The sequence below is a fragment of the Monomorium pharaonis genome, chromosome 3 (genome assembly GCF_013373865.1).
Source record: "Monomorium pharaonis isolate MP-MQ-018 chromosome 3, ASM1337386v2, whole genome shotgun sequence".
Lineage (NCBI taxonomy): Eukaryota > Metazoa > Arthropoda > Insecta > Hymenoptera > Formicidae > Monomorium > Monomorium pharaonis.
The window spans coordinates 4,714,189-4,735,734 of record NC_050469.1 but is presented as its reverse complement, the minus strand read 5'-3'; the positions used below and the strand labels follow the sequence as shown (position 1 = coordinate 4,735,734).

Below are 21,546 nucleotides of genomic sequence, written 5' to 3'. Positions count from 1 at the left end.
TGTATTAATTACATATCGGTCCAATATTTAACATATTATTATAAAAATATTGTGCGTAACAAATTGAAAAACATAAATTTATTTGTCTTTTATCAGCAATATTAAAATTGTTAAAAATATATATTCACAATTTATTTACATTTATATCAGTATTAAATACATTTTTATATATCCTTTTTTAATAAAATTTAATCGACTTTTAATACACATTAAAAGCTTAAATTTTGTTAAAAAAGGACATATAAAAATGTATTTTTGATAAAATGTATTGATAAACAAAAGATATCAATATATAGTTTCCTTTCATAAAAGACAAAAAGCCATATATTAATAATCAAACTAATGGTTATTTAAATATGAATATCAGAAAATATTTATATAAATTCTTTTACAATGTAAATTTTTTTTTTCATTTATGAAGCATTTTTTTTTTCATGAAATTTATTTATAAATTAAAAGTTTTAATTCTATTAAAAAAAAGAAAATATAAAAGTGTATTTAATACTAATAAAAATGTAAATAAATTATGTATTTTTAGTATTTTTTAAATATCGCTGTTGAGAATGCGAATAAACTTTCATTATATTTTTCAATTTACACACAATAATTTTATAACAATAAGTTGAATATTAAACCAATATATAATTAATACAATAAGTAAAAGAAGTCGAGACAGTTTTTGATTCTTAATAATATTTTTTGTAAAATTTTACTTTATCTACTACTGAATACGTTGAAAGTAGTCCTTCACAATCTTGAACTTCCTTAGAAATGAAAGATGCGCACGCGATAAGAAGCAGTTATTCATGTTTCGTTTTGCTCTTTTGCAGGACGGCGGCACGGAATCGTGTTACAGGACGACTCTGCGTTTCGAGACGATTCAGGCGTCCCACTCGGGAGAATGGTTGCTGCTGATCCGCTCGTCGGAAGGGACCACCGCCGCTTCCGTTCTACTCAACGTGACGCGCGCTTCCGGCTACAGCAGTGCCCACATCCGATCGGCGAGTATCACGTACCTTCTGCTCTGCCTGACCCTGCAGGCGATCTTGCGGGAACACCGTCGCTGAGGCGACCGCCCGATGGAGATTTAGGGGGAAGAAACTTTGGCAAAATTCCTAGCGATACGCGGAAAGGTTAGCAACGTCAGCTTTCCGAATGAGCTTCCCCCAACGGGAGGAAGGGGGAAGCTTCTCTGTACATAATATCGAAATTCTTTCACCGAAAGAATTTCCCCCGCGCGCGATTCTCGCGTCAACGAGACGCACAATTTGCCCGACGTGCCGCGGTGAACACGGAACACTCGTCACGTGTCACCGGCATTGTACGGAATACAATGAAACACGAATGAAAGCTCCGCCGGCGCGCCTTCGGCGCGGATTATTACGGCCTTGGTGTTCCTCCGTGGAGAGTCCTCTTGTTCCACTCCGGAACGCAATTTTCAAAGACGCGTTTACGAATTGTACGATCGCGCGAGAGCGCTGCTACGGGACCGCTGCCGTCGTTGTCGTGCGAGATCTTAGGCAATTAAGTTCGCGCGTCCGCATGCGAACGAGACCCCCGTGCGATCGGAATACGATTAAAATTCGATTTCTCTGGCCTTATATGTGAGAATAGCGGAGAGGAGAGGAGAGGAAGAGAGAAGGGAAAGGAGAAGATCGCGCGGGCGACGGGATACGTATTTATATAGAGTGAAAATCTGCAAGCTACGAATCCGACAGTCGCGCGATACGCTATACGACACATGTGTATATACTTGTATAGATAATAAATAAATAAGCCGGTGTTTGCGAGTGTGGAACGGTGTTCCCGCGTGTAGGGATAAGAACGAAACGGAGACCAATTCTTTTTTCTTTTTTTTTCCCCCCACCCGTCCCTTTCTTTCTTGCCGCTCGCGAATCTCTTGCACGGACGGACGAGACACGGCCGTTAAATTGGTGGCAAACTCGGATGGATCGACTTTGTGTGCCGAAACTGTAATCTATTAACATTGTGAAGCGAATCCCCGCGACGCGCGAATGCGCGACGAGCGATACTGCCCATAATAATAACGAAATAATAAGGCTCGCGGCCGCGGCGGAACGGTGCGACGCAATAGAATAGAAAGGTAATTGCAGATTTTAACGAGGGACATGTGCGCACGCCCGCGGGGCACAAAAGCGCATAGCCCGCGCCACCGGACGGGAGAGAAAACTTAATTGTGCAACGTTAAATATTCCCAAAGCTAGGGCGTCTAAAACTAAATTGTTGTATATTATTTAGAATAAGTAGAATTTGATAGTATGTATATAGTGACTGTAAATGCGTAGGCTATCGTACGCCCGTACACGACGAATTATACAGTGACGCTGTTAGAGATATATTTATTATTCGTTGATATATTTTTATAAAGTTTTATTTAGCCATAAGTTCTCGTTCGCGCCCCCCCCCCCTCCCTCCCGAATCTCGTTCGCACGATCACAATGCTCGTTTCGTTGAGTGAGGAGCAGAGGAGCAAAGCGGCGGTTGTTGTGGCGCTTTGCGTCGAGAAACTTTTCAACGAGAATCGTTACAATAAAGTACACTATGTCCTACGAACGTCCTAAATTGAATTTAGCTGTAGCTCAGTCGTGAGAAACACGGACATTGTTGTCTTTTGCGATACTTTAATCTATCCGATTGAGAGCGGGACGCGTAGTGTGTTCCCCGTTCCAATCCGCTTCTTTCGAGCATCCTTAAGGTAACTTTTTTGTAAATTTGGTGGTTCCTAATTTTTGTAAAGAAATAGACTTTGTACTCGGCTTACCGACGACTAATACTAATTCTCGTTGCCGGTACGTCTTACCCACGCGCGTGACCGCAGACGGTACTATCTATAGATACGAAATAAACATACCTGATGTCTTCACGTTAATTTAGATTTCGACGAACCCGAGTTTTCTTTTCAGATCGCTAAGGTGTTACAAGTAAGCAACGTGGTGTAATCGTTGTACCCAATGATGCCTAAGAGTCCAATAAATAATATTTACAATAATCGCAGTGTATATTTATGATACACTTCCTTTTATCATGATCGATCCTTCATTAAGAAAAGTTTGATAATAATAATTATAGTTTGTATAAGATAGTTAATAATAAAGTTATAGTTTAATAAAATAATTTCGAATGTTTGGTTAAATTAAATGTAACCAAAACTAAAGGCTACTTTTCTAATCATCATTAAATTTTACTATTATTACGTATAATATTTTTACTAAATATTGCATCAATTAACAAAATACATTTGCTATTAGCTATTACTTATCAGGCGTTTTTTCAATTTAATTCTTACGCTAACATTTTTCCATTTTAAAAGAATCGACATAATTTATATGTATTATGCAATTTATAAGTTATTACAGATTCAATTATTTTCATTAAAACAAATTCCTCTCAAATTCACCATTTTCAACAGGTCGTCTCCGAACCTGTTTGACAACTTTAAACGACCGAAACTATGTCGTAAGATCGGTCCAACAAAGAAAATTTTTTAGCAAATATGAAGATTATGAAACTTTGAAAGATTTCCGTCGCGGAATGAGAACGAGAGAAACAAAAGAATTGGGTCTTTCTAATAAAATAAGGTGAATTCGAAAGCTTCGGATAAGCTCTAAGTGAAGGAAATGAAGCCACGGATACAGACGAATTACTTTCACAAAAAAAGTCGACGTGAAGAATTTTTCCAGTCAAAACGTGACCGACTTTACAGCCATTTCCTTCCAAATGGTTTTTGCCTGCGATTTGAACCGCGACATTTGAGACCCCCAATCTGCTCTCTATTATTTCTACTTCCGGCCGTTTCCTGTTATTCCGCGAGATTTATATGCGTTTCTATACACGGCGGAAATGTATCGTGTGCATTTCCTCGCTGGTTAATAAAAATGCGCTACAAAAAACGCTGTCGGGAATAATAATTGTTGAATTTCAAAGAGTTAACTTCTCTTTTCGATTTATCAATCAGTTCATCGATTTCAACCGTTACAATTGTTCGCGATCTTCTAAATTAATTGATACAGAATGTTGACATAAAATTGATTGGCATAGGAAAAACGCAAGTTTTCGTCTTGCTCTTTTTCTGGTAATTAAATATCCGAATTCAAAGGAAAGAAGAGTTCTCCTTTAAAATTATATGCGTCAGACCGCAACGCACCATATCGCACATCACATTTGAGAATGTTCCTCGCTAAATTGCGCCACGTCGGAATTCGGCGGCATGAGAATTGGCCGCATTATCCCCCGCTCCGGTTGAACACACACACACACATTTTATATATATATATGATATATGACGATGAAAATAATTTAATTCGCAATACCAACACACCCAGCGTACCGTGGCGAGTGCACCAACCAAGTCACGTGTAACAGCCGCGTTAACTGGCGCGTACACGTGTATATATTTCTCGGCTTAAATATAACGAGCTTTCGGTACGAAACCGTCGCGGTGAAGGCAGCAGGACGAAGCGTAGGGAGGAAGAGGGGCAAGGGCAGCGGGTTTCAGTTTGCAGGAAGCCCAGAGGATCGTTCCGCCTCCTTCCTCCGCCGCGCGGTGGCGGAACAATCCGGCTTTGTCTCGTGGAAGCGCGCTTCCTACATCCACCACTACCATTACTCGGCCACAATTTCAGCTTTTTAGACGTTACCGGCAGATTGAAGAAACTACGAGAGCTAAAAAGAAGCGAAACGATCGTCGCTTTCGTTCTGCGCTTTAAAACGCGACGGAGACTCTCGGGTCTCAGAGAGTTAGCTCACCGTTAATGATAATTACGCCGTTTGCGAGAGATTCGATTAATCCTGACAATCGCAATACATTCGTCCATTCATCTACTCGTCCGTTCTACTACGTTTCACTGAATATTTCATAGACTCTTTTCTAATATTTCTTATCCAATCTTATTCGTTTCGCTTGACGAATACAAATGACGGCTGCGACAATGCGCAACTGAGTGGTCATAAGAGCGATATACATACTTAGCACCGATGGAATAAAAACGCATTTCTTTGCGATGCAATTGGCTGTTTAAATTGAATAACGTTAAACGTTAATTTGTTAGTTAATTTCTTGTATTTATAATTTATATGTCCTACCAATTTTAATACTCAAAATTAATAAAATCAACATTAATGCAAATATGAAGCTTGAAAAATATCTCTTTTCTTTTCTTTTTCCTGTTTAGCGGTTTTCCAGTTTTTCCTGTTTAACACATTTCAATGCAAAGTATCTTAGCTTTTACTGCCTGCCATTAGAATCCCCGATTTTCCAGATAATCTTTGGCGCACGAGAACGACAGAGAGAAACATTTGTAAACTTCCCCGTAAGTTGTGTTCCTACAAGCCGTATATTCGAGCGCCGAGCCGCAACATCGCATTATCTCGGGAGATTTGAAACTCGTATGGAGAAAATTATGTTCGGGATTTCCGTGGCTGAGTCGGCGGCTTCTTGCGATCGTCCCCGTCCTTAATCTTACCGGTCGCAGACCGAATCGATCCTGCTAATACATAATGGATCCCCAAGGTTCTGCGATCCGAAACTCGTCCAATCGAATTAATGGCGTCGACAGCACTTTTTCCGCACCCTTTTCTCTCCCTTTCCTCCACATTATATTAATATTGCAGGAAGATATAATACGTAGGACCAAATCTCCGTGCAACAAAATTTCATATATTCTTCTTCCAAGATTGTGATTCACTTGTGATTGGAAAAACTAGGTGAGATGACTTTGAGATTTGTTATTGCATGCTTATTAAAGCATGTTAAAAGCAAATTTAAAAATGCACTTTAATGATCGATGCGAATTTCAAATAATCTAATTTGTTAATTTTAAAACTTTTAATTAAAAAATTATACAGATATTTATAACTTGATATTTTGGAAAGATAATTTGCGTCTCGGAGTATAACTTTATCAAAAAACTATTATCAATGTTGTATGTTGTGTTAAAGTAAAGTGGACTCGTTTTAATGATAGCAAGAGGCAGTGAATTTTTGTCTATTAATGCCATACGTTAAAAAACATGGTTTTGTGTGATAATCGACTTATAATCAACGGATTCCGAGTTTGATCCCGATCGTTATTCTACATATATTTTCCGAAAGCTGCGTCAGGCCTTAAATGCACCAGGCCTTGGGGAGAGAGAGCTGATTATAGTCTAGGCAACTAAGAGAAATTGAAGAGAAACTAGGGAAACTAGGTTTGAAGTATAGACTAGGAACTTGGAGCTGTGTTAAGCTTAAAAGAAACCCGAGGGCTGTAACGGACCTAGGAGTTGTCAAGTTCAAGGAAAAAGTGGTTGAACAGTTACTCAATATACAACACTGAGGTGAAACTGATAACTTAGCGGAAGGAACAGGCCGCAGAGAGGTCACAAAGGAACTTTGTAGATCTAGGTGACGTCTAGGGATGCAGTCCGACCCGCTTCTATTATTACTACTTACTACTAACGTCACACGTTGTTCTAAAGTAAAGCAAACTATAATAACGTTTCGACGATATCAATATCAATTTAATAAAGATTCTATTAAGGTTTGCCAAAATTATTAGCAATTGCTCACTATTAATACAAGGAGTGCATTTATTATTAAAATCTACCCAAATTGTAATTTATGTTATTATTTATGTTCTCTAGTTGTTTAAGCTTAAGTAAATTTAGATACGAATTATCTCTTTTTTCTTTCGCGTTATCTTGTCCAACCTTTTGCGAAGAGCATCCATAAAGAGCAACTTCAAGAATATGCAGTTTAAAGTCTCGTGTTATCTTCTCTTGCACGCGTACGTCAGAGCAGATTTAACAATAAACTTCGAAACGGTAATACATTGCATCATCTTTCTTGAACATTATGTATTATAATAAAAAGAGTCAAGAATAGATGGTGCAAAGTTCGATGCGAGTAAAATGCGAGAACATGTGTAACGTTTATTCCACACAAGTACTAAAATTGTATTCTGTGTTATAAAATAGAAAAATTACATTTTACATAGCAGATTGAATGATTAGAAATCGCAGAGGGAAGAATTCTAAGTCTGGCTGTGACTTCCTTACATCGGATCGTAAGTCACGTGTTTCGTGTGAACTAACTATATTTCAAGGAAATAGCTATTTAATGTTAAATTATCGTGCGTTACATCGCATCAGTTAAACTCCCTTACCTACTTAAACGTTACCGCGTCATTTATCCGTCGTTGTCAAACTTTACTTGGTTATTGTATTAATTCTTCAAAAGTTCACCGTCTACCATCCACAATTAAACACGTCCCCTTATTAAGAGTCGGGGAACGAATAGCGATCTTTGTTGCGATATTGCCGACATTTATCTCACCGCAACGTTCTGTCCCCGCTGAAAATCAAGTTCATCAGAGGTAGACAATTAACAAGGGCGAAGCTACGAAACGCTCGGCGCCTTCGTTCCCGAGAAGGACGTTCTCGAATAACGCCTACGTGGAGCTAGTAAATTACTCTTAACTTCTCGGAGGGTAAAAATTACGGAGTTGTAAGGCTAGGAACACCCGGGGAGGGCTTAAACCTCCGTCGCCTCGCGAGGGGCCATAATTCTCGCGCTATCTACACAGAAATTGCTCCTTGCCTCGTCCGGGCTAGGAGCCACCCGCGGGAATCGCTCGTCATTTATTTATTTTCCCACTTCCCGCCGGGACGCGCACGTCAGAAAGCGCGAAAGATATACCCGAGGACATACGTGATCGAGAGTGCAAGCGCTGCCACACGCCATCACTCGTCCGCGCGAAATGCAGCGGGGATGGACCTAATATTCGCAGAGCGATCAATTCGGAAGACAAAGAGTAATAGAAGATGAGTCGGAAAGCGAGTCGAAAATTGTGATCGCACTAAGAATTGCATTGAAAATTCAATCTTAAGATTGGAAAAATATTGAAAATTTTATGTAGAAATACAGATAATTATGTGTATAAAGTAGCAGCGATCAAAAACAAAAAATTCTAATAAGAATTTCTAAAACAAATGTAAAAAAATATCCATATTCCATGGATAAATTTTTAAGATGTAAGTTTTCATTGTTTTTATTTTTATATACTTTATAACTATTATAAAAGATGTTTTTATTTTTATTATGACGTATAATATTAATTTTTTAAAACTTATATAAAAAATATTTACTATTACTATATCTCTTACATATGAAAGAGATTTTGTACTTTATATATATATATATATATTTCTGTCGTATTTCTATAAGATATTTTTATAATTGTAGACGATATTCTTTAATAATATTACAATCTATATAATTTAAATTATAAGCTCGAGATAAAAGTTATACAGTGCAATTTTGTTCTTATTCTAAATTTTATATATAAATATTTCACGTATAGATTTTCAATAACATACGAGTTTATTACTTGCATTTTAATCTCCATAAGAGTCGTATCAAGGATTCTTGAGCAGATGAGAATTAAACCTCTTTAATAACAAAATCTATATCATGTTTCAAAGTAGTCAGCGTAGTTTCTAGCTCGCATATCTTCAGTGAATACCCGTATTTCCTTAAACTAGCGTCCCTATAAGAGCGAGAAGCGGCAGAAGCGGCGCGGTGCTTGCGAGTACGCGGTAAAATCGCGCTCTAAATGCTAATTCGTCCATTTTCTTGGCTCGTCACGTGAAATCCGTGAAGGACCTTTGCGTTGTAAGACCACCCGCTGAAAATTCACCCCTTGGTGTCGAGCTTCAGGTGAGCGAGGGAGGGATGTATAAAGGGGGGTGGGAAGGGTTCGGCTCAACCCGTGTCGCTCAGAATATCAAATTATACGTGGTAACGTCGGCGATGATAACTCGCCGGCGTTAAAACGCGGAAACTTTACCAATTTGCCGTGACACGAGTAAAATGATTTCTTTCGACGGAGAGAGACAGATGGCTAAATCATATGTGTAAATGAATGAGGTAAGTAACACACGAAGATATATGCGGTATTAATGAAAAGTCTCTTCTTTCCACATCAAACAGCAATACACAATACAAATTTCTCTCAGTCAAGTGTCTTGGAATTTTGGTAAGTCACAAAAATTGATACATCGTAATTTTACACGTCAACGAAATTCTATACAAGAGACATTTTTACAATTAAACAGAGAATCATCCTAAACAGTCAGACCTAAAGCTTATACTTAATATTTCTTGCGTGGCTTTATATACATTTTCCTCAAGTTGCATGCTAAATATTTTCGTACAAATTTTTTGTTGTGTTTCTTAAAAGACAATGTTTGTTAAAATCAGTATTATTAAATGGTTTATTAATTTAATATACTATTATATTAAATCAGTTTAACTGTGTTTCTATATAAATTTATCCAAAAAATTTAAGAACTCTTTAAGATGTAGCTCTAACCGGCACTTCTCTATAATTGTTTTCACTTAATCACATATTGAGATATTTTTATTTCGTTTTTAGCGGAGTTAACTAATACTAAAAGTTTAGCTTTTCATTTGAATAAGCAAATTGCATTATCATTAGGATATAACTCGCGTCTCTCTGGCACTGGCAAAAGAAAATAACTCGTTCCTCTGTGTATGTATAATATAATACGCGTTAAATAATAAAATATTTTACAAACGAAGTGTAAAATTCACATTGCGCTGTGCGGTGCGATTCGACGGAAACCGATAATTTAATAATTCGTATTTATGAGATGCAAGTTCCGGTTTCGACGTATATGAAAGATATTGCATTCCCGCGACGTTCCCGAATATCGCGAATACTTTGTGTAACGTTATATTCAAAAACTAATGAAACCATCGAAATCGCGCGCCACCGACGGGATACCGATATCGTTGAGGTGCGTGGATTACAGTGGAATTAAAAATCCTTTGTGAAAATCAGTGAAGCCGTTGCCTTAACGCACCAGTGACCGGGCGATGGCGTCCTATAAAACCGGGCGCGCAACAACCGCCATTACCTCGTGCACACGCATACACGTTCGACCGACGGACGCGGGCGCGTCGAACAAAATTGCTGAAACGATCGTAATGGAACGCAACGCGGAAAGCGCTGCACTTACCCGCGCTGCATCGCACGTTCGTCCGCACGGAGGGGTGAGTCCGTTTAATTTCGATTCGGCGCGCAGGAGGGTAAACGCGCGGCACGCGGGGCGCTACACCGGTACAAAAAAAAAAAGTCTCGGACTCGAAACGTACCATCGTCAGTGAATAACACGTTCGTCGGTGCGCTTTATTCCGTTCGCCACAAATGCCATAGCTCTCTCTCTCTCTCTCCCCCACGGCAACTAAAGCACCGTCCCGTTATTTTTGGACTCGCACGAAACAAGTTTCATTGTGGAGGGTATTAATACTTTTCGGGACCGTTCATCGTAATCGGCTGATTGCGCGTTCGGCGGAGCATGTTTAAAAGATGACAATCGCGCCGATCTACCAGTTAGCCGAAAAGTAAAACTGCAGTTCTCGTGTCGGGCGGAGAATAAAAAGAGCACGAGACGAAAAAAAAAATGTACATACGAGACATCGCGTGATCATTCGAACTTCCCTCGAGCTTCACTCGAAGCGCGCTACAATTAAAAGTAAAAAAAGATATGTGGCGGATGGAAGTAATTTATGTGCAATTACGGGAAAACTAAAAAGTTGGAAATATCGAGCGATTCGCAACCGCACCTCATTCATCATCGACGCCTCGTCCTCTCGTTCCAGCAAAATCGAAAATATAAGTTGCGACGGTAGAGCATCTTAAGGGGATGCTGTTTGAGAGGCAGTCCAGCATCGTCTTAAGATGCCCAAGATGATATTCTAATCGGAAGCGATATTCCATAGACGCCATAATTTCACGGGAGATAAAATTTCATCCTATCTGCGAGCGATGAGGGATGCGAGGTTTCGAGGCCTAACTCCGATCGGGGTGACGCTCGCGAATTTATGGTCCACGGGCCCGCACGCATACACAGCAGGGCGCGACGCTGTGCCGTCTCGAGAGTATACAGATAAAGGGAGGAAACATAAATCTTTACAATGGTAGAGGGCCAACGACGAGTGCTCCTCAAAGCCGACTGGCAGCGCTGGCTGACATGATTTATTTATTTGTCTCTCGTTAAAGTTATCCGCTCTTGCAAAGTTTCGCGACTCCTTTTGTCGAGGAGTCGTTCGAACGAGAGGCAAACGCTCGCTTCGGATACTTCGATGTCTCGACGGCTGAACAATACGTGAACGCGTACAAAGGAGAACTTCTCGTATTCGCCTAGTAGCATCGCTCTCTCTCTCTCTCCCTCTCTCTCTCTCTTTCTCAATGGAAATTGAGAAGCGTAAACGCGCGTATCGAACAAGCATATACGCAGCACAACATCGCGAGTTGTGCGCTTCGAAGCTATTCCGGTCTCTTTGCGCTCGCAAATTCGCATTTTATTGTACATATCTAATTAGCGTGCGCGAGCATGCACAAATCTCGCGTAGAAATGCGCGACGCAATGCCCGAAATGTTACCGAAATAACTCTCAACTCGATTACTGCAAATCTATCTCACTAATGCATCAATTTCTCGCATTTGTACACAGTTCAAAATTTTATGTTAAATTAACATATATGTTATGTATTTTTATATATATCAAATATATTTATGTATACCAAATATTTCAAAAGGTCTTTTTAAAATTTTGTGTTAATTAACACAAGATAAATGTGTTAGAAAGCGACATAAATATTATAAAACACAAAACGTGTAACTTCAACACAATTCGAAAACAATGTAAAAATATATTTCTTCAGTAAAATTATGTTAATACATATGTTTCATTAATCTTGAAATTTATATTTTAAAGTTACATTATTTTTGTTATTTATTTGTTTACCCATAAATTGTGTTATCTAAGCGTTAATAATAATCATTTTATTAACGCTTAGATATGTAAAAAATTCAATACAAAAAATTTAAATACAAAGATGTTTACTTTTGTACTTATCTACAAATACTAAAAATCACAATAAAAATTATTATACTTCCTCGAAAAATTTCATAAACTAAATAATTTCAAAAATTTATATAACAGCAAAGATTTTGTATTTATATTAAAACTTCTTAACATTTTTATGTTAAATTTTTAATTAGAATACTATTTGAATATATTGTGTTAAATTTATATTCAACATTTCTTTGTTAAAATAATTTGTAGATAAATGAACAAATAATAATATGACTTTAAAACATAAATGTTAAGTAAATAAATGGATAAAGTGTACATGTATGTTAATATGTATAATAAATGCTAGTTTTATTGAAGGAACATGCTTCTACAATTTGCTTAGAAAATTGTGTCAAAATGTTAATTTTTTACGTAATATTTACATTATTTTCTAAAATATTCATCTTATGTTAAATTAACGCCAAAAGTTGGGTGCACCGTTTGGGACATGCAATATATGTTAAATTTAACAGATTTTAACAAAATTAATAAATCGTATTATTTTGTTGCTAATTTAAATTATAATAATCATAAATTAGTGTCCATATCATGAAATATTGGTGATTAAAATAAACTCATGTCAACGCAAATCTATTTAAATAGTAATAATCTCTATATCCGTTCGCAGAATCAAAACCTTCGTGTCTTACGGCTTAAATCAAAATTACATTTCAATCGCAAATCGCGTGGCATTCTGTTCAATATCGAGGAATGTGTTTGTACAGATCATTTTAGGCCCGGCTCTGAGAGAACCCGGCGTAATAACGGCAAAGCACGTGCAATCCCAGCACGTTTCTTTAATCCGTTCCATGATACAGATCACGCGGCGTGTACGTGAGCGTGCACGTGCATGCGCACGTGCATTGGTACGCGCGAGCGCGCAGCATCCGATAGAAAGGGATGAAAGCTCCCAGGATAAAGCTCTCGTTCGCGGGGTCGCTGCCGCACTCGTCGTCGTCGTCGTCGTCGTAGCGACGGCACTATTCGAGCGATATAAGCTTATTTGACTTTGCGGAGGTATAATCCATTCCGCACACTGTGTTCCTTGCGCGTTGAACTGGATACGAGTACACTGCGAGAGAGAGAGAGAGAGAGACCTCCTCTCCCTTCCGTCCCTCTCTTCCGCATGCAATTTTTCGTAGTTTTGTTTGCACTTGAAATACTCTCGAAGTACCTTTCCGTGTAATCTCGCTCATACTTTTGTAACCGTAAGGTCATGAATAACCTGACTGCGATTTCGACGTGATTTCAGATTTGAGAAAGCAGTGATAATGGCAGTTTCCACGGGCGAGCAAGCCAATTAATTCGACGCGCAAACATTTTCGGTCGCGGAGCATGATCTGCCGCGTCATAATCATATTCGATATTAATTTAGGTAATGTATCAACATCGTTGTTTGCGTTACACAAGGTTTTTCAACGTGGTCGGACCGCGTTCAATATTGCCGGTGTTAGAGCTGATTGTTGCGTCGATACGAAACGGATATATTGGCGCAGTCAGAACTGCCTGGTGAAATGATCAGCGGGGTAACCGAAAAATTTTTCACCAAAAGCAACAATGTGTGTTAAACATTTCCAGTAGTAATCAACAATTTATCAAGATTCGCCATATGCTATTTCGTCCTACTTTGTCAAGATGATATTTTCGGAGCGATCGAGCTACAAGCGCGGCTGCTTCCTGACTTTTTGTTTTATTCTCATCAGTGATCTCGTAGAATACCGGCCAACCTTGTAGACAGATATCCCGTGGCGTATGTAAATATTCCGCTTATGCAGTCGGTTTGCTCGCCGTGTCTCTCAGCGAGTCGATATTTTCCATCCTCGTTTGTCACACTGATAAGGACGAGAGGCGGCGATACTGATTACGCGATCATCTTTCCAGGCCAGGGGGACTAGGTCGATGTCAAACCGCATTTGCAGTTTATCTTCGTGACACTGAAGTTGTAGGCGCCACTGTCACTGCATACCAATGTCACAGTATTATACACCGATTCTTTAGGAGAGGGCACAGAATGTCCAAGAATTTGCATACAAAGCAATTGCAAATTAAAGAATCATTGAAGCTTCAATGATGCAAACAAACTGCCGAAAATTTCCCCTCACATTTATTTCAAAGTGGACTTACTTTAAGATACTATCTTAAAAAAGTTGCTTTAAATATCAATCGTAGTGTTAAATAATTGTTTTGAATAAAAAAAAAAAAAATAGGTTGCCTGATCACTATGCCGATTATTGGATGAACAATAATACGTGCGAGCAATGGTACATTCTGTGTAAGTATCACGCAAACCGTCGTTTCGGTAAATTATTGCGCGAGCCCCAATTGCCCCTGTACAAAAACTGCACGGAAAGAATAATAAATTCTAAAAAATGCCGATATAATTCGTTTCGGATGCGCACAATATGCATAGCTTAATCGAAACTACGTTCACAAAATCCACCGAGATATATGTAACGCAAGTGCATGCTGCATTGCACCTGATATTACACATGTGTGTGTGTGTATGTATGCATGTATGTAAAATACAACTATAACGTGTAACACTTGTGACACACTACCCACCAAGTCGTTCTTGTAACTAAATCAAAAAAGAGAAAATTAAATCGACAGATATTTCTTTATTCCTAGATACTTATCGAAACTGCTGTTCGTAATTAACTACTAAATCTCTCAAATTACGATATATAGCATGATAATAGATTAACACCAATGCGTTTCTTTGAACCTATATACTTTGTATCCCATGCACAATGGGATTTCCACGCGACTTTCATAAAATGCAATTCTGTCGTCAGACTTTCATAAACTCCAATATGGTTTCGTGCAAAAAGTTCTCGTGGCCGATCGAAAGCTGCGTTCGCGGTTTGCGATCGAAATCAATGGAAATATCGCGCTGATATGCGCAACGTGCGGAGATGTATTCGCGGCATGCACGTGCGTCAGATACATGTGTATCGCCATTTAATCAAAGCTTTTTGTGTGTACAAATGCGATTGAATGCGCTCAATGAACCGCTCCCCGGGCGTCGCTTAAATTGTTAAACGGATTTTCGTTCGTGCATTATATTGTCGACCAACGCTACTCGCGACTTATTATTTCGTCGGTACCGCAGTGTACCAGCGGTGAGTTCCATTAACGTTCCCTTAAATACTTTATTAAAGTTAATGGAGGCTCCTGATTATCTCTTAACAAGTTTTATATTTATATGAAGCGCGCTGTTTCCTTGCCGCGAGGCGATGAGGCGGTCTGGCACATGTGTCAAAACGATTAATCTTCCACGAATATACCGATTATGCCGGAAGGTCGAAATTACCTTAACGACGTTAAACTTTTGAAACGTATTAATTACCGCTAGTGAGTTTAGCGATGTACGAGATACGTATATCAAACGCGAGTAAATTAACGCATGCATTGGCGCAGCACTTGGGAAATAATCGTTAAACGGACTAAGCGATTTATTACAAACGTAGATTTGCAAATATATATTGCCAAACAGTTTTATTACGATCGTGTACACAAATAAAATTTCAGATCAGATATTTATAGGTCTCTATTTCCGGCCGACTGCAATCAATTCATGCAAGAGATGATATCAATCTCAATTTTCATTAAACTGGTTGCTTGTTGAAATCATTTCACAGTACAAATAATTTTACTCGTTGTCATTTACTTATATTCCAGTTTTCAGATACAAATGTTAATTAATATTACTATATCTATAGCACTAAACAAAAGAGTTTCATGTTCCATAGAAAATGCAAAATTTGTAAAAAAAAACCGCACGTTTTCTGCGAATCATCATTAACAGTCATATAATTAAATTACAACAGTTATTTATTATATTTTATAATATTATATGAATGCCAGAGAAATATTTGCAGTTGTTAAAAAATAAGAATATTGAGATCCTACCAGTTTCGATTTGTCGGGGATATTACGGCGCCGTTCTCAATCGAGAAACTGCTTGATTTCGGGCGCATCGGGTCAGTTCCCGAAAAAAAGCCGCAGCCTATATGTATGTATATTGCGCACGTAGCTGACATTACGATGTCATTCTGTGAGCTCGCTTCAACAAAATTTAATTTTCCTTTTCATGAATTGGACTGTGATTGGCTCCTCTTCCTCAATAGCCTGCGCGCCGGACAAGTTTCGTTCGCCATTTCGCTCGCTTCCGGTCATAACCCGATTCGTGACAACCTATGCAAGTCTATTGATACCCCTATTGGACTTCCATACCCTCGACTTTTGCAATTTAATTTTCGCAAGGACCACCGCGCGTTACCTCAGTGGAGTTGGCATCTCGTTTTCAGAATTTCGATATAATTGATAGACTCTTCTCCCTTGAGTTCTAAACTATCTCCTGACAGTTTAAAAAGTTCTGACAATTAAATATAAAAAGTGATTTGAACATACAAGAGACATCAACTTCACATGTTCGTAACATAAAAATAGGTAATAGCTTTTTTTCAATTAATCCGTGCACTTTAAATTTCGATATTAAGCAAAAATATAGATAAAATATTAAATAAAATTGTTACTGTCTGACCATGTTTATATTAGATGAGTTTGTAAATATCCATTAACTTATTATAAAGAAATATCATTTAGTTAATAATCGTTTTCTAAATATTAGTACATTATTGATTTAGAACGTGAATATATTTTGACTTATCTATTTGTTTGTACGCAAATTATACGAAAATAGAGTTTAGTGATGCATCTAAAATAACTCGCAAAAATAAAGTAGTCGAAGTGTAATACATCAAAAATATACAAGAATATTTAGATAAATATAAAATTCTGTGGAAAAATAAAGAGATAAATAAAAAATATTTTAAGAAAAAAATAAGAGAACAACAAATAAGAACAGAATATTAATTTCGATAAAATAAAAAATTATTAATTAAAATAGAAATATATATATATATATATATATATATATATATACATAATTTTTATTATCATAACCTTTTATATTAAACGGCTAAGATGAAAACTTGACATAACAATAATAGTAGCACTGAAATTTTTATAACGTAGCTACAGTATAAAAATAAAATTAAAATATGTATAAAATTAATATTTATCAAAATTTAAAAAAAAGATTTGCATTCTGCGCTCTTGCGATTTGTGAATATGCGATTACGCACACTGAATACAGCGGATTATAACGAAAATGCTTACACGTATACAAGGTATTTGAATGGAACGGCCTCGCGACAACAAATATACGGTAATCGTTTTCGGAACTGTGGGCCGTCAAGGTTCGTCTACTTCGAGTGTATCGAACGAAACTTTTGTGTGCTTGACCTCGGTCAATGACTCTTAGTATCTCGTAACACCTAATGTTCACGACCTTACCCAGATTATGTCAGTGAGCGGGTAATGCCATGCTGTCAAAAATTTCCTAATGACCTCGAAACAGGTTGCACGCCCGCAACATATAGAGGAAATAATTTTGAACAAGCAAACTAAAAGAAAATTAAGTCCTAAGTTTTTTGCAATTTTTAATCAATTTAAACAATTTCATTATTATCTTGATATTCTTTTTATTTTTAAGATTAGTGCACTTTTAATATTTTTAAGTTCTAATGTCTCTCTTGAACAATGTTGTATTAATCATATTTGTATCAATTTAATTCATGTGTGTATATGCGATAACTTATACGTATGGTATGTATTTTGTCATAATTCAACGTTTTACAAATATATTATGATTTTATAACGTTATGCAAATATATATTTTTTTTTTTATTCTACATAGTAAGAAATTTTTCACTGCGGGAAAATATCATTAGGCTGTTTAATGAAAAAATGCGGAGATATCTTCAACGCAATTGCGACCGTGACTAAGCTAGACTTCCGTGTCTGCCCTGTTATCTGGCCTACGAGTCTCGGGACGAACTTGACCCGGTTATCCGGGAATACTTTACCTGCTGAGTGCAGGTAGCTTGAACGACATCCTGCCGCGTAGGTGGACCTCGAGGAAAGTGAAAATGAAGGAGATGAGATGAAGGTACGCAATGCTATAGATGCAAGGAGTCAGATCATATCGCGAGACAAATAGTAGGTCAAGTTGAACGGAACGTGGATGGAGTAACGGTAAAGTTACTCTCACTTTCATATCCCCGCAGCGTGTACCTGCAATCGCACCTGCACGAGTGAGCACTTGCAGTCCCGACCTCCACGTGGACACGGAGCACGTCTGCTGGCACGTGCCTTCATCGCTTCACGCGAAGTTGGAAAAGCAATTTAGCGCGGTGGCACGTATGTGAGAAACGACGATTAACTAGAATCAATTATATTACAGAAAGATTACCAATACTGGCATACTACTTCGTTTGCAAATAATATTTTAAATAATATTTTGGATATTTCTTAAACAGAAACCAAAAGTAAAACCTTAAAAACGTAAATGCAAACTAAAAAATGTCTTTTCTCAGATAGCATAAGACAGTTTTTATAATACTGTTTTATACCGAAATTTATCGTACCTATTTGTCTCGAGGGTATAATAAAGAATTCTGCCCGTCGTCCGAGTACACATTTGCTGCGTTTCCCTCTCTTCGATTCACACACATACGCAATTCGGGCGGTTTTTGAAAGTTTGAGTAAGCGTGGGGGAAGACGCGCTTGGTCCATTATCTCTGACCTTCCAATAAAACCCTTCCTTTTTACGTCATCCCTAGCGTTTCTCTAGCCTGAACGGCCCCGGATCCCCCCATGAGGCCCCCGTGCACGCTTTCGACCTTCACCACCGGGATTGCATCCCACGAGGTCGTGATTTCAATATGGCTTGAGGGCCACAAGTCCGTATGACTCGTTCCGAGAAACGCTGGGCGGCCCACATGTCGGGCACTTGCTATATCCCCAAACATAATTCCCCTCCTTCCATACTGCATCCTTCCCGCTTCCTACATTTCTTACTTAAGGGAGTTCCGCTGCTAAATCAAAATGAACAGATTTTCATGAAACTATGTAAAGAAGATCAAATTAGTAATATAAATTGACTGTCAAAATTTCAGAAAGCTGAACTAGCTAGTTATTTAGATATTAAATATTTCATTAACATGGGCTCTTATGGGAGTCGATGAATTTTCAGGATTTTTCAGTTTTTATTTGTCGTATTAAACGTAAAAGTAATGAATAGATGTTAGTAAAACTTTACGATACATCTTAGCTGTCCAAAAAAGTACTGTTAAATTTTTGAAACGATGCACTTGCTCGTTTGAATGAAATAATTGATAAGATAAAGTTTCCAATAATCGAAGCAATACAGCACGTAAAAGTGTGGTAAATGTGTGCTAGTGATATAACATAAATTTCAAATTGTTGTTATATTTAGTTATCTAAGGGTAGTATAATAGTGAAGAATGTTTATTCTCAATTTTTAAAAAAATTATTTAGTAATAAAAGTAGTACTTTATAGTCGAATTTTTTTTTATATTCACCCTTATTAACTTTAGATCATATACAGCAAAACAAAAGGCAACAAAATGGTCAATTGAATTTTTTTTTTACTTTAACCCCTGTGCTACTTGTGCCGGGCCTGAGCAGAAGAACTCCTTTAACGGAAACATGCATTCTTTTGTTACAATACTGCATTCTATATTTCTTATCCAACAAATATGCATTCTGCATCGTAATAAGTGCAATTCATCATTACACGCAACATGAATTACACTTTTCATGTTGCAGTTGCATTGACTCTACGGAGTAAGCGTCGTACATAATACCTTGAAAGAAGGTATTATGTACGAGGAGACGAATGCACGCGCATTCTTCAAACGGAATAAAGTCGCGGATGTAAATGCACGAGACAAGTGTCTAAATTCTTTCGTAACAATCTACCTACTTTAGGCCAGTATTCTACATTGACCAATCATAGAACTGCATCAACCTATACGTCTAACCAAAAAATAATAAAAAAGACTTAGCAAAAAAATAATATACTGAAAAAATGAAAAAATAATTAAAAGAAAAATTTTCGCATTATTCCTCTTACATAAAGTATGCACACATAGATCATTGTTTCTCATTTCTTCATATTTTATGTAAAAAATACAATGCAAAAATTATGTAGTGACGAGTCTTGGCCCGTCTACATATAATACTGATTGTGAGAAAAAAATGAGTGATATTTGTGACTATAATTGCATAACAATATAGTCAGAAATATTATTTTTATAATAATTATTACTATAATATTGGTAATAATAATCACATATTTATATAATGCTTTTTGCGGATTTCTAAAAACCGGTTTTTGACGGCGTTGATTCATGGAGAGTATATGTATCAGTAGCTGTATATATATGGTAAGTAGCTGTATGCATGATGTAATAAGAAAGGTGTATTGCGCATATAGCGATGGCGTCACGATGAGCGGAGCCAATAAAATTTGGGTCCAAATGCACCGCGCAAATAATCTTCTTCTTTCGAACATTTGGACCCAATTCTTATTGGTCGACTACTGCGCATACGTGATGTTGGTTCACCTTTCTTATTACATCATGGCTGTATGTTCTGTATGTCCAGTCGCTCGCATTCACGGATCAAGTGCATTTTAAATAGTTCATCAATTAAACAACGTATGATTAATTACTACAAATGATATTTGTTGAAAATTAATTGACTTTTGTCCTTGTATGTTTTTATAAATTTCTTAAGAATATTGAAAATTTTATAGCCAACAACAAATTCGTTTTTGTTAATTGCTGAAGTTACAGATTTTGTAATATAGGAAATAGTTATAAGTATTTTATTTCCTTGTTCTTTCTTTCTAATATTGCCATTGTTTATCAGAAACTTTGCGTTGAGATTTATTGTGGTTTGGTGTTGAATAATTTCTTTAGCCTGTCTACTTTTTCTCCAAGGCTGTCACGAAAGCGAGGGGTTAGCGTGTTGATGCTTGACGAGAGGCCTATGCTCCTCTTCGCTCATCAAGGGGATGCCACGACGTGATAATAACCGATTTCGATGAAATTTATTGTATCGATAGGTTACCACGTCAAATATTACCCATGCCCTTGCTTAGCTAGCAATTGCTGGCTACGTACATTCCACCGGAAATCAGGCAATTTCGATTGGCAATCGGGTGGCAACAGGCTACATTGTCCGGTGCAACGTCCGGTCAAGGCCGTGCGACATCGCATCCGCGAGGTGTTACTCGACACCTTTATCAATATTCTCTGTATGAGTGCACACTCACAACAGTACTCTACAAAATTGATATGGCGCTCGTAATTTTTAATTACGATTTTCTTGTTTATTTCACATTATCCTTTTACCCAGTAATATTTGACGTGATAACTTATTGATAATAAGTTTCATTGAAATCGATTATCATCACGTCGTAATCTTCTTTTGTGAGATGAACGGGAGATGAACGGGGAGGAAGGGGAGCGTAGCCTTCTTTCGTCTCATCTATGTATATTATAAGACTTCGAAATCACGGATGTACATTACCGCGAGGGTAGAAGTAAAAACAAAAATCGGAATTCTCTCGAAATCCCCACGGGCATAATTACGCCATTCTACCAATGTTACTACGCGATCTGTTACGAAATTCTCGTAAACGACAGCTCCCGTTTCCTGATTATCC

At 37.5% G+C, this 21,546-nt stretch overlaps 2 protein-coding genes across 9 annotated transcripts in view; one reads left to right on the top strand and one right to left on the bottom strand.

Annotated features, from left to right (window-relative positions):
* LOC105838083 (hemicentin-2) overlaps positions 1 to 3,010 on the top strand; it is a 361,527-nt gene extending 358,517 nt beyond the window's left edge. For 3 of the 6 annotated variants that reach the window (XM_028191705.2, XM_036284191.1, XM_028191696.2), the window contains exon 11: positions 831 to 3,010. In XM_028191705.2, the coding sequence (XP_028047506.2) occupies positions 831 to 1,067 (237 nt within the window). In that variant the 3' untranslated portion in view covers positions 1,068 to 3,010. The remainder of the gene's footprint in view (positions 1 to 830) is intronic. The other 3 variants (XM_028191695.2, XM_036284190.1, XM_028191698.2) reach the window with 1 other exon arrangement.
* The window catches only part of LOC105837301, a 115,007-nt gene that overhangs the window by 65,419 nt on the left and 28,042 nt on the right, over positions 1 to 21,546 (bottom strand). The gene's annotated exons all lie outside the window — the stretch shown is intronic.